General features: G+C 35.5%; 4 protein-coding genes across 4 annotated transcripts; all 4 read left to right on the plus strand.

Annotated features, from left to right (window-relative positions):
- The first annotated feature begins 294 nt into the window (after window positions 1–294).
- On the plus strand, window positions 295–949 carry LOC139507565 (histone H1-delta-like). The gene has a single exon (XM_071295795.1). It carries the CDS (start codon window positions 295–297, stop codon window positions 868–870), a length of 576 nt encoding a protein of 191 aa, XP_071151896.1. The 3' UTR covers window positions 871–949.
- A 3,024-nt stretch (window positions 950–3,973) lies between these two features.
- On the plus strand, window positions 3,974–4,628 carry LOC139507564 (histone H1-delta-like). Its single transcript, XM_071295794.1, has one exon. The coding sequence runs from the start codon at window positions 3,974–3,976 to the stop codon at window positions 4,547–4,549; it is 576 nt and encodes a 191-aa protein (XP_071151895.1). The 3' UTR covers window positions 4,550–4,628.
- Window positions 4,629–7,653: 3,025 nt separating this feature from the next.
- On the plus strand, window positions 7,654–8,308 carry LOC139507563 (histone H1-delta-like). Its single transcript, XM_071295793.1, has one exon. The coding sequence runs from the start codon at window positions 7,654–7,656 to the stop codon at window positions 8,227–8,229; it is 576 nt and encodes a 191-aa protein (XP_071151894.1). The 3' UTR covers window positions 8,230–8,308.
- Window positions 8,309–11,332: 3,024 nt separating this feature from the next.
- On the plus strand, window positions 11,333–11,987 carry LOC139507562 (histone H1-delta-like). Its single transcript, XM_071295792.1, has one exon. The coding sequence runs from the start codon at window positions 11,333–11,335 to the stop codon at window positions 11,906–11,908; it is 576 nt and encodes a 191-aa protein (XP_071151893.1). The 3' UTR covers window positions 11,909–11,987.
- Window positions 11,988–12,522: the final 535 nt, after the last annotated feature.

Raw genomic sequence — 12,522 nt, forward strand, 5'->3', positions numbered from 1 at the left:
CGAAAAATACACAGTTTATCTAACATGCAAGATTAATGACTGTTGAGCAATTTGGTATGCTATATGTGAATGTTTTTGATAGAATTATACTATAAATTATCATAAAAGTCTTCGAAGAAGCACATAATCATTTTACCGAGATCGCGTAATGGATTTTACAAGTTATTTTTAAGGGTGTCTTCGTCGAGGTCCGCGTTCGTCTGTTATAAATAAACGAGGCCTGGAATGGCGTTATTTTCAAATCGTTATTCGTAGTATAAACTTCGTAAAGGATAATATTTTGAATCATTCAAAATGGCAGACGCAACAGCAGCACCAGCAGTAGCACCAGCTAAATCACCAAAGAAAAAGGCAGCAGCCAAGCCAAAGAAGCCTTCCGCACATCCTAAATACAGCGAGATGATTGGAAAAGCCATCGCCGCTTTGAAAGAACGTGGAGGTTCTTCAAGGCAAGCAATTCTGAAGTACATCATGGCCAACTTCAACGTCGGAAAAGATGCCAAGTCAGTAAATGCTCATTTAAAACTTGCACTCAGAGCCGGAGTTAAGAACAACAGTTTGAAGCAGTCCAAGGGAACTGGAGCATCCGGATCTTTCAGAATTGGAGAGGCTAAAGTAGTTAAAAAGAAGCCAGCAAAGGCAAAGAAAGCAGCCAAACCTAAGGCCGCCAAGCCTAAGAAGGCAAAGAGCACACCCAAGAAGAAGAAGCCAGCAGCAAAGAAACCAGCTGGAGAAAAAAAGGCTGCCAAACCAAAGGCAAAAAAACCAGCAGCAAAGAAAGCAGCCAAGCCAAAGAAGCCAGCAGCCAAGTCACCAGCAAAAAAGAAGGCAGCCAAACCAAAAGCCAAGAAGACCCCAAAGAAGAAGTAAACTGTTCCAGACTTCAGTCTGCAGAGGCTATTCAGCCACCAAAAGCCCTTTTAAGGGCTACCCAATTTATTCAAAAAGAATCTACAATTGTTGTACATTAGTTATCAAACTAAATCTAGCTGAGCCCTACCCTTTTCTTTACTTTTCTCTGAACTTTGCACTGGTCTCTGAAATATTTTTTGGGGTCACATTATTTCCATTGTTTGTTTTATTTCACTCCTTATGACTATACTATTTCTAACACCTAAGTATGCAGCTGGGTTTGTTTTTTTTTTTGGATATATTTTGTGTAGTTAGGCACCATTAAAGTTATATCAGTGTATTTTCACGCACTTATTTGAACTGAATATAACTTTTTCTATTCAGTTTTCGTTAGAGTGACAATCTACGAAAATAGGAAGTCATGCTAGGGTTTTATTGTGCTCTTTTTTTTAGGGGGAAGGGGGTCAAAATCACACAGCTAACCTTCAACCGAAAAATCATTTTTGTCATTATGTGAGTTTTTCCATTTCTCTCTTCTTCTTCGTATTCAACTTGACTGACATTTTTTGTTGGACTTTTTCTACACGTAAGCAAAGTCAAAGGTTGGCTCTCTATTTCATATCAACTAGTCAATGGGGAGGTAACTCTAAAATTAAACTCAGTACTTTTTTTCAGTACTATATAAATAAACTGTTAAAATGTACATAATACAAAAGATGTATAACGTATCGTAAAAATCAGATTAGTAGCAAATGAATGCAGTGACGTTTGTCTGTTATTTATTTATTTTTTTATTTATTACTTGTCAAAATTACTACAATAATATTGTGTATTAAAAGTTAAAAGGAAACTCTAAAGTATGGAGGTTTTTGTTCAACCTTTAACAGTTCTGCAATTATTTTGTCATTTTATTACCTGCGATTTATTATGCAAATTTCACTATTCTCTACCTTTCGAATTTCATCTTTGTTTTACTCGTGTATAAAATAAATGCACCTACTTGTTTCTATGTTTCTTTCAAATGGTTGTCCTGTGTTTTTTCTCTTCTTTTTTCTCTCTGTTATTTAGTGTGCGACGACTTGACTGTATCTTTGCTATGTCATTTTAATCTTTCCACAGCACGCGAGGTGAATAAACCCGAAACAATACAGTGACGTCACACGTGACTACTGTGATGAACAGAAACAAGGATGGATGGACGGACAGTGGTACAAAAAGTAAGAAAAAGTTATTTCTCTGATAAAAGGTATCGCGTGAATTGTAGGTTCACGGTATAGGTTTTTTCTCTCATTTTTGAAGATCATATATACAGTTGTCTATAATTGCTTACATCCACTTCCTTTGAACTATGGTGGATAGTTGTCTCATTGGACGTCCTACCACATCTCCTTATTTTCATATTGAAATGACAGCAACTTAACGACACACACAAACATAGCCTGCTAGTATATACGTACATGGGAGACTGAAAAATTCTGTGCTTATTGGTAAATGATAAAAAAAAACATTAAAACTTTAAGGTATGCTATGACTAAGCTTTAAATATAAGGTAGATAGGGAGTAGGAAACACACATATTTTTTTTTTTTTATTTGGCCTTAATGAAGAAGAAAAGCACACACACAATATATTAGAACTTGTACTAACATCCATTAAACGCTATGCTAATATATGTCTTTAAAAGAGAACCATTATTTTATTTTAATTTATTTTTTCTTCGTTTCAATCTTGGTTTTTGATTCTTTTTACATTAAATCTGTTTTTACTGTTGCAATAGTTTACAAATATTTTTAGTCCAAATACAATTCATTGATAATATATCCCCCCTTTTTTGTCCGGATATTTTTTTTTTTTTTTTTTGAAAAAGGGGGGGGGGGCTGGAGGTTTAGTTAAATGCAGTGGGAAAATGTTTTGCCCAAAGTCCAATGGTTCACACTGATGTGTTTTTGTCCTTCTGTCTCTTTTTAATCGTCCGTGTCACGGGATGCTGCTTCACCCTTTACCGGTTCTGGTTTCACTTGCATAGCTTATATAGGTATAATGCATATGTATAGCCAGAGTCTTCACTGTGACACACATTCCCCTTTTTGAGGGGAAATAAATAACTTTTGTAATTGTCAATTAAGATACAAATGATATGTACCACTGTCGAATTATAAAACTACAAAAATCTTCGTGTTTTGTTTTTGTTTTGTTTGTATCGAAACTTTCAGGCGGCCAGGCCACTTTGAGCTCAGATCATCGGTTATTGATAATAAAATTAATGAAATATATTTTGCTGAAAAATATGGTATATTCGATAAGACATATTCGAGTTTTTGACTTGAAAGTGCGCAAATTGTACATGCAAATGGAAATAAAAGCGAAGACGCATCATACAGAACAGTTGTTCAGTGCCTCAGATCCACTGAATACAAAGTCGCTCTCTGAAAAGTTCCCAACGCTAGATTAAATAAAAAGATGTTTCAAATTCGTATTCTAGATATTGGGTTTGTTCATTCGACTCTTGAATGTTTGCGAAATTTCGCTCGGGTTGAATAAAAATGTTATTTGAAGTTTTAGTAAAAATCTGCAATTAAACAATGGCGCGTGAACTTTTTGTGTGTTTCCCTCTAGCTGGAAACAAACTTATTACGAGGAGGAACATGCTTCCAGTGAATAAAAACGGAAAGAAACCTAAAGAGAAATGATTTTTCTTCCTCTGTACAATTTTACGACGATAGAATATTTGTGTAATGAGAAAAACTCGTAAATTTTCTGTCAACATACCTGCGAAGACAATTCAGTCGGTTCTACTTTAACTATTAATATCTTTTTACTGTGTACATCGAAAAATACACAGTTTATCTAACATGCAAGATTAATGACTGTTGAGCAATTTGGTATGCTATATGTGAATGTTTTTGATAGAATTATACTATAAATTATCATAAAAGTCTTCGAAGAAGCACATAATCATTTTACCGAGATCGCGTAATGGATTTTACAAGTTATTTTTAAGGGTGTCTTCGTCGAGGTCCGCGTTCGTCTGTTATAAATAAACGAGGCCTGGAATGGCGTTATTTTCAAATCGTTATTCGTAGTATAAACTTCGTAAAGGATAATATTTTGAATCATTCAAAATGGCAGACGCAACAGCAGCACCAGCAGTAGCACCAGCTAAATCACCAAAGAAAAAGGCAGCAGCCAAGCCAAAGAAGCCTTCCGCACATCCTAAATACAGCGAGATGATTGGAAAAGCCATCGCCGCTTTGAAAGAACGTGGAGGTTCTTCAAGGCAAGCAATTCTGAAGTACATCATGGCCAACTTCAACGTCGGAAAAGATGCCAAGTCAGTAAATGCTCATTTAAAACTTGCACTCAGAGCCGGAGTTAAGAACAACAGTTTGAAGCAGTCCAAGGGAACTGGAGCATCCGGATCTTTCAGAATTGGAGAGGCTAAAGTAGTTAAAAAGAAGCCAGCAAAGGCAAAGAAAGCAGCCAAACCTAAGGCCGCCAAGCCTAAGAAGGCAAAGAGCACACCCAAGAAGAAGAAGCCAGCAGCAAAGAAACCAGCTGGAGAAAAAAAGGCTGCCAAACCAAAGGCAAAAAAACCAGCAGCAAAGAAAGCAGCCAAGCCAAAGAAGCCAGCAGCCAAGTCACCAGCAAAAAAGAAGGCAGCCAAACCAAAAGCCAAGAAGACCCCAAAGAAGAAGTAAACTGTTCCAGACTTCAGTCTGCAGAGGCTATTCAGCCACCAAAAGCCCTTTTAAGGGCTACCCAATTTATTCAAAAAGAATCTACAATTGTTGTACATTAGTTATCAAACTAAATCTAGCTGAGCCCTACCCTTTTCTTTACTTTTCTCTGAACTTTGCACTGGTCTCTGAAATATTTTTTGGGGTCACATTATTTCCATTGTTTGTTTTATTTCACTCCTTATGACTATACTATTTCTAACACCTAAGTATGCAGCTGGGTTTGTTTTTTTTTTTGGATATATTTTGTGTAGTTAGGCACCATTAAAGTTATATCAGTGTATTTTCACGCACTTATTTGAACTGAATATAACTTTTTCTATTCAGTTTTCGTTAGAGTGACAATCTACGAAAATAGGAAGTCATGCTAGGGTTTTATTGTGCTCTTTTTTTTAGGGGGAAGGGGGTCAAAATCACACAGCTAACCTTCAACCGAAAAATCATTTTTGTCATTATGTGAGTTTTTCCATTTCTCTCTTCTTCTTCGTATTCAACTTGACTGACATTTTTTGTTGGACTTTTTCTACACGTAAGCAAAGTCAAAGGTTGGCTCTCTATTTCATATCAACTAGTCAATGGGGAGGTAACTCTAAAATTAAACTCAGTACTTTTTTTCAGTACTATATAAATAAACTGTTAAAATGTACATAATACAAAAGATGTATAACGTATCGTAAAAATCAGATTAGTAGCAAATGAATGCAGTGACGTTTGTCTGTTATTTATTTATTTTTTTATTTATTACTTGTCAAAATTACTACAATAATATTGTGTATTAAAAGTTAAAAGGAAACTCTAAAGTATGGAGGTTTTTGTTCAACCTTTAACAGTTCTGCAATTATTTTGTCATTTTATTACCTGCGATTTATTATGCAAATTTCACTATTCTCTACCTTTCGAATTTCATCTTTGTTTTACTCGTGTATAAAATAAATGCACCTACTTGTTTCTATGTTTCTTTCAAATGGTTGTCCTGTGTTTTTTCTCTTCTTTTTTCTCTCTGTTATTTAGTGTGCGACGACTTGACTGTATCTTTGCTATGTCATTTTAATCTTTCCACAGCACGCGAGGTGAATAAACCCGAAACAATACAGTGACGTCACACGTGACTACTGTGATGAACAGAAACAAGGATGGATGGACGGACAGTGGTACAAAAAGTAAGAAAAAGTTATTTCTCTGATAAAAGGTATCGCGTGAATTGTAGGTTCACGGTATAGGTTTTTTCTCTCATTTTTGAAGATCATATATACAGTTGTCTATAATTGCTTACATCCACTTCCTTTGAACTATGGTGGATAGTTGTCTCATTGGACGTCCTACCACATCTCCTTATTTTCATATTGAAATGACAGCAACTTAACGACACACACAAACATAGCCTGCTAGTATATACGTACATGGGAGACTGAAAAATTCTGTGCTTATTGGTAAATGATAAAAAAAAACATTAAAACTTTAAGGTATGCTATGACTAAGCTTTAAATATAAGGTAGATAGGGAGTAGGAAACACACATATTTTTTTTTTTTTATTTGGCCTTAATGAAGAAGAAAAGCACACACACAATATATTAGAACTTGTACTAACATCCATTAAACGCTATGCTAATATATGTCTTTAAAAGAGAACCATTATTTTATTTTAATTTATTTTTTCTTCGTTTCAATCTTGGTTTTTGATTCTTTTTACATTAAATCTGTTTTTACTGTTGCAATAGTTTACAAATATTTTTAGTCCAAATACAATTCATTGATAATATATCCCCCCTTTTTTGTCCGGATATTTTTTTTTTTTTTTTTTGAAAAAGGGGGGGGGGGGCTGGAGGTTTAGTTAAATGCAGTGGGAAAATGTTTTGCCCAAAGTCCAATGGTTCACACTGATGTGTTTTTGTCCTTCTGTCTCTTTTTAATCGTCCGTGTCACGGGATGCTGCTTCACCCTTTACCGGTTCTGGTTTCACTTGCATAGCTTATATAGGTATAATGCATATGTATAGCCAGAGTCTTCACTGTGACACACATTCCCCTTTTTGAGGGGAAATAAATAACTTTTGTAATTGTCAATTAAGATACAAATGATATGTACCACTGTCGAATTATAAAACTACAAAAATCTTCGTGTTTTGTTTTTGTTTTGTTTGTATCGAAACTTTCAGGCGGCCAGGCCACTTTGAGCTCAGATCATCGGTTATTGATAATAAAATTAATGAAATATATTTTGCTGAAAAATATGGTATATTCGATAAGACATATTCGAGTTTTTGACTTGAAAGTGCGCAAATTGTACATGCAAATGGAAATAAAAGCGAAGACGCATCATACAGAACAGTTGTTCAGTGCCTCAGATCCACTGAATACAAAGTCGCTCTCTGAAAAGTTCCCAACGCTAGATTAAATAAAAAGATGTTTCAAATTCGTATTCTAGATATTGGGTTTGTTCATTCGACTCTTGAATGTTTGCGAAATTTCGCTCGGGTTGAATAAAAATGTTATTTGAAGTTTTAGTAAAAATCTGCAATTAAACAATGGCGCGTGAACTTTTTGTGTGTTTCCCTCTAGCTGGAAACAAACTTATTACGAGGAGGAACATGCTTCCAGTGAATAAAAACGGAAAGAAACCTAAAGAGAAATGATTTTTCTTCCTCTGTACAATTTTACGACGATAGAATATTTGTGTAATGAGAAAAACTCGTAAATTTTCTGTCAACATACCTGCGAAGACAATTCAGTCGGTTCTACTTTAACTATTAATATCTTTTTACTGTGTACATCGAAAAATACACAGTTTATCTAACATGCAAGATTAATGACTGTTGAGCAATTTGGTATGCTATATGTGAATGTTTTTGATAGAATTATACTATAAATTATCATAAAAGTCTTCGAAGAAGCACATAATCATTTTACCGAGATCGCGTAATGGATTTTACAAGTTATTTTTAAGGGTGTCTTCGTCGAGGTCCGCGTTCGTCTGTTATAAATAAACGAGGCCTGGAATGGCGTTATTTTCAAATCGTTATTCGTAGTATAAACTTCGTAAAGGATAATATTTTGAATCATTCAAAATGGCAGACGCAACAGCAGCACCAGCAGTAGCACCAGCTAAATCACCAAAGAAAAAGGCAGCAGCCAAGCCAAAGAAGCCTTCCGCACATCCTAAATACAGCGAGATGATTGGAAAAGCCATCGCCGCTTTGAAAGAACGTGGAGGTTCTTCAAGGCAAGCAATTCTGAAGTACATCATGGCCAACTTCAACGTCGGAAAAGATGCCAAGTCAGTAAATGCTCATTTAAAACTTGCACTCAGAGCCGGAGTTAAGAACAACAGTTTGAAGCAGTCCAAGGGAACTGGAGCATCCGGATCTTTCAGAATTGGAGAGGCTAAAGTAGTTAAAAAGAAGCCAGCAAAGGCAAAGAAAGCAGCCAAACCTAAGGCCGCCAAGCCTAAGAAGGCAAAGAGCACACCCAAGAAGAAGAAGCCAGCAGCAAAGAAACCAGCTGGAGAAAAAAAGGCTGCCAAACCAAAGGCAAAAAAACCAGCAGCAAAGAAAGCAGCCAAGCCAAAGAAGCCAGCAGCCAAGTCACCAGCAAAAAAGAAGGCAGCCAAACCAAAAGCCAAGAAGACCCCAAAGAAGAAGTAAACTGTTCCAGACTTCAGTCTGCAGAGGCTATTCAGCCACCAAAAGCCCTTTTAAGGGCTACCCAATTTATTCAAAAAGAATCTACAATTGTTGTACATTAGTTATCAAACTAAATCTAGCTGAGCCCTACCCTTTTCTTTACTTTTCTCTGAACTTTGCACTGGTCTCTGAAATATTTTTTGGGGTCACATTATTTCCATTGTTTGTTTTATTTCACTCCTTATGACTATACTATTTCTAACACCTAAGTATGCAGCTGGGTTTGTTTTTTTTTTTGGATATATTTTGTGTAGTTAGGCACCATTAAAGTTATATCAGTGTATTTTCACGCACTTATTTGAACTGAATATAACTTTTTCTATTCAGTTTTCGTTAGAGTGACAATCTACGAAAATAGGAAGTCATGCTAGGGTTTTATTGTGCTCTTTTTTTTAGGGGGAAGGGGGTCAAAATCACACAGCTAACCTTCAACCGAAAAATCATTTTTGTCATTATGTGAGTTTTTCCATTTCTCTCTTCTTCTTCGTATTCAACTTGACTGACATTTTTTGTTGGACTTTTTCTACACGTAAGCAAAGTCAAAGGTTGGCTCTCTATTTCATATCAACTAGTCAATGGGGAGGTAACTCTAAAATTAAACTCAGTACTTTTTTTCAGTACTATATAAATAAACTGTTAAAATGTACATAATACAAAAGATGTATAACGTATCGTAAAAATCAGATTAGTAGCAAATGAATGCAGTGACGTTTGTCTGTTATTTATTTATTTTTTTATTTATTACTTGTCAAAATTACTACAATAATATTGTGTATTAAAAGTTAAAAGGAAACTCTAAAGTATGGAGGTTTTTGTTCAACCTTTAACAGTTCTGCAATTATTTTGTCATTTTATTACCTGCGATTTATTATGCAAATTTCACTATTCTCTACCTTTCGAATTTCATCTTTGTTTTACTCGTGTATAAAATAAATGCACCTACTTGTTTCTATGTTTCTTTCAAATGGTTGTCCTGTGTTTTTTCTCTTCTTTTTTCTCTCTGTTATTTAGTGTGCGACGACTTGACTGTATCTTTGCTATGTCATTTTAATCTTTCCACAGCACGCGAGGTGAATAAACCCGAAACAATACAGTGACGTCACACGTGACTACTGTGATGAACAGAAACAAGGATGGATGGACGGACAGTGGTACAAAAAGTAAGAAAAAGTTATTTCTCTGATAAAAGGTATCGCGTGAATTGTAGGTTCACGGTATAGGTTTTTTCTCTCATTTTTGAAGATCATATATACAGTTGTCTATAATTGCTTACATCCACTTCCTTTGAACTATGGTGGATAGTTGTCTCATTGGACGTCCTACCACATCTCCTTATTTTCATATTGAAATGACAGCAACTTAACGACACACACAAACATAGCCTGCTAGTATATACGTACATGGGAGACTGAAAAATTCTGTGCTTATTGGTAAATGATAAAAAAAAACATTAAAACTTTAAGGTATGCTATGACTAAGCTTTAAATATAAGGTAGATAGGGAGTAGGAAACACACATATTTTTTTTTTTTTATTTGGCCTTAATGAAGAAGAAAAGCACACACACAATATATTAGAACTTGTACTAACATCCATTAAACGCTATGCTAATATATGTCTTTAAAAGAGAACCATTATTTTATTTTAATTTATTTTTTCTTCGTTTCAATCTTGGTTTTTGATTCTTTTTACATTAAATCTGTTTTTACTGTTGCAATAGTTTACAAATATTTTTAGTCCAAATACAATTCATTGATAATATATCCCCCCTTTTTTGTCCGGATATTTTTTTTTTTTTTTTTTGAAAAAGGGGGGGGGGGCTGGAGGTTTAGTTAAATGCAGTGGGAAAATGTTTTGCCCAAAGTCCAATGGTTCACACTGATGTGTTTTTGTCCTTCTGTCTCTTTTTAATCGTCCGTGTCACGGGATGCTGCTTCACCCTTTACCGGTTCTGGTTTCACTTGCATAGCTTATATAGGTATAATGCATATGTATAGCCAGAGTCTTCACTGTGACACACATTCCCCTTTTTGAGGGGAAATAAATAACTTTTGTAATTGTCAATTAAGATACAAATGATATGTACCACTGTCGAATTATAAAACTACAAAAATCTTCGTGTTTTGTTTTTGTTTTGTTTGTATCGAAACTTTCAGGCGGCCAGGCCACTTTGAGCTCAGATCATCGGTTATTGATAATAAAATTAATGAAATATATTTTGCTGAAAAATATGGTATATTCGATAAGACATATTCGAGTTTTTGACTTGAAAGTGCGCAAATTGTACATGCAAATGGAAATAAAAGCGAAGACGCATCATACAGAACAGTTGTTCAGTGCCTCAGATCCACTGAATACAAAGTCGCTCTCTGAAAAGTTCCCAACGCTAGATTAAATAAAAAGATGTTTCAAATTCGTATTCTAGATATTGGGTTTGTTCATTCGACTCTTGAATGTTTGCGAAATTTCGCTCGGGTTGAATAAAAATGTTATTTGAAGTTTTAGTAAAAATCTGCAATTAAACAATGGCGCGTGAACTTTTTGTGTGTTTCCCTCTAGCTGGAAACAAACTTATTACGAGGAGGAACATGCTTCCAGTGAATAAAAACGGAAAGAAACCTAAAGAGAAATGATTTTTCTTCCTCTGTACAATTTTACGACGATAGAATATTTGTGTAATGAGAAAAACTCGTAAATTTTCTGTCAACATACCTGCGAAGACAATTCAGTCGGTTCTACTTTAACTATTAATATCTTTTTACTGTGTACATCGAAAAATACACAGTTTATCTAACATGCAAGATTAATGACTGTTGAGCAATTTGGTATGCTATATGTGAATGTTTTTGATAGAATTATACTATAAATTATCATAAAAGTCTTCGAAGAAGCACATAATCATTTTACCGAGATCGCGTAATGGATTTTACAAGTTATTTTTAAGGGTGTCTTCGTCGAGGTCCGCGTTCGTCTGTTATAAATAAACGAGGCCTGGAATGGCGTTATTTTCAAATCGTTATTCGTAGTATAAACTTCGTAAAGGATAATATTTTGAATCATTCAAAATGGCAGACGCAACAGCAGCACCAGCAGTAGCACCAGCTAAATCACCAAAGAAAAAGGCAGCAGCCAAGCCAAAGAAGCCTTCCGCACATCCTAAATACAGCGAGATGATTGGAAAAGCCATCGCCGCTTTGAAAGAACGTGGAGGTTCTTCAAGGCAAGCAATTCTGAAGTACATCATGGCCAACTTCAACGTCGGAAAAGATGCCAAGTCAGTAAATGCTCATTTAAAACTTGCACTCAGAGCCGGAGTTAAGAACAACAGTTTGAAGCAGTCCAAGGGAACTGGAGCATCCGGATCTTTCAGAATTGGAGAGGCTAAAGTAGTTAAAAAGAAGCCAGCAAAGGCAAAGAAAGCAGCCAAACCTAAGGCCGCCAAGCCTAAGAAGGCAAAGAGCACACCCAAGAAGAAGAAGCCAGCAGCAAAGAAACCAGCTGGAGAAAAAAAGGCTGCCAAACCAAAGGCAAAAAAACCAGCAGCAAAGAAAGCAGCCAAGCCAAAGAAGCCAGCAGCCAAGTCACCAGCAAAAAAGAAGGCAGCCAAACCAAAAGCCAAGAAGACCCCAAAGAAGAAGTAAACTGTTCCAGACTTCAGTCTGCAGAGGCTATTCAGCCACCAAAAGCCCTTTTAAGGGCTACCCAATTTATTCAAAAAGAATCTACAATTGTTGTACATTAGTTATCAAACTAAATCTAGCTGAGCCCTACCCTTTTCTTTACTTTTCTCTGAACTTTGCACTGGTCTCTGAAATATTTTTTGGGGTCACATTATTTCCATTGTTTGTTTTATTTCACTCCTTATGACTATACTATTTCTAACACCTAAGTATGCAGCTGGGTTTGTTTTTTTTTTTGGATATATTTTGTGTAGTTAGGCACCATTAAAGTTATATCAGTGTATTTTCACGCACTTATTTGAACTGAATATAACTTTTTCTATTCAGTTTTCGTTAGAGTGACAATCTACGAAAATAGGAAGTCATGCTAGGGTTTTATTGTGCTCTTTTTTTTAGGGGGAAGGGGGTCAAAATCACACAGCTAACCTTCAACCGAAAAATCATTTTTGTCATTATGTGAGTTTTTCCATTTCTCTCTTCTTCTTCGTATTCAACTTGACTGACATTTTTTGTTGGACTTTTTCTACACGTAAGCAAAGTCAAAGGTTGGCTCTCTATTTCATATCAACTAGTCA

The sequence above is a fragment of the Mytilus edulis genome, unplaced genomic scaffold (genome assembly GCF_963676685.1).
Source record: "Mytilus edulis unplaced genomic scaffold, xbMytEdul2.2 SCAFFOLD_2125, whole genome shotgun sequence".
NCBI lineage: Eukaryota > Metazoa > Mollusca > Bivalvia > Mytilida > Mytilidae > Mytilus > Mytilus edulis.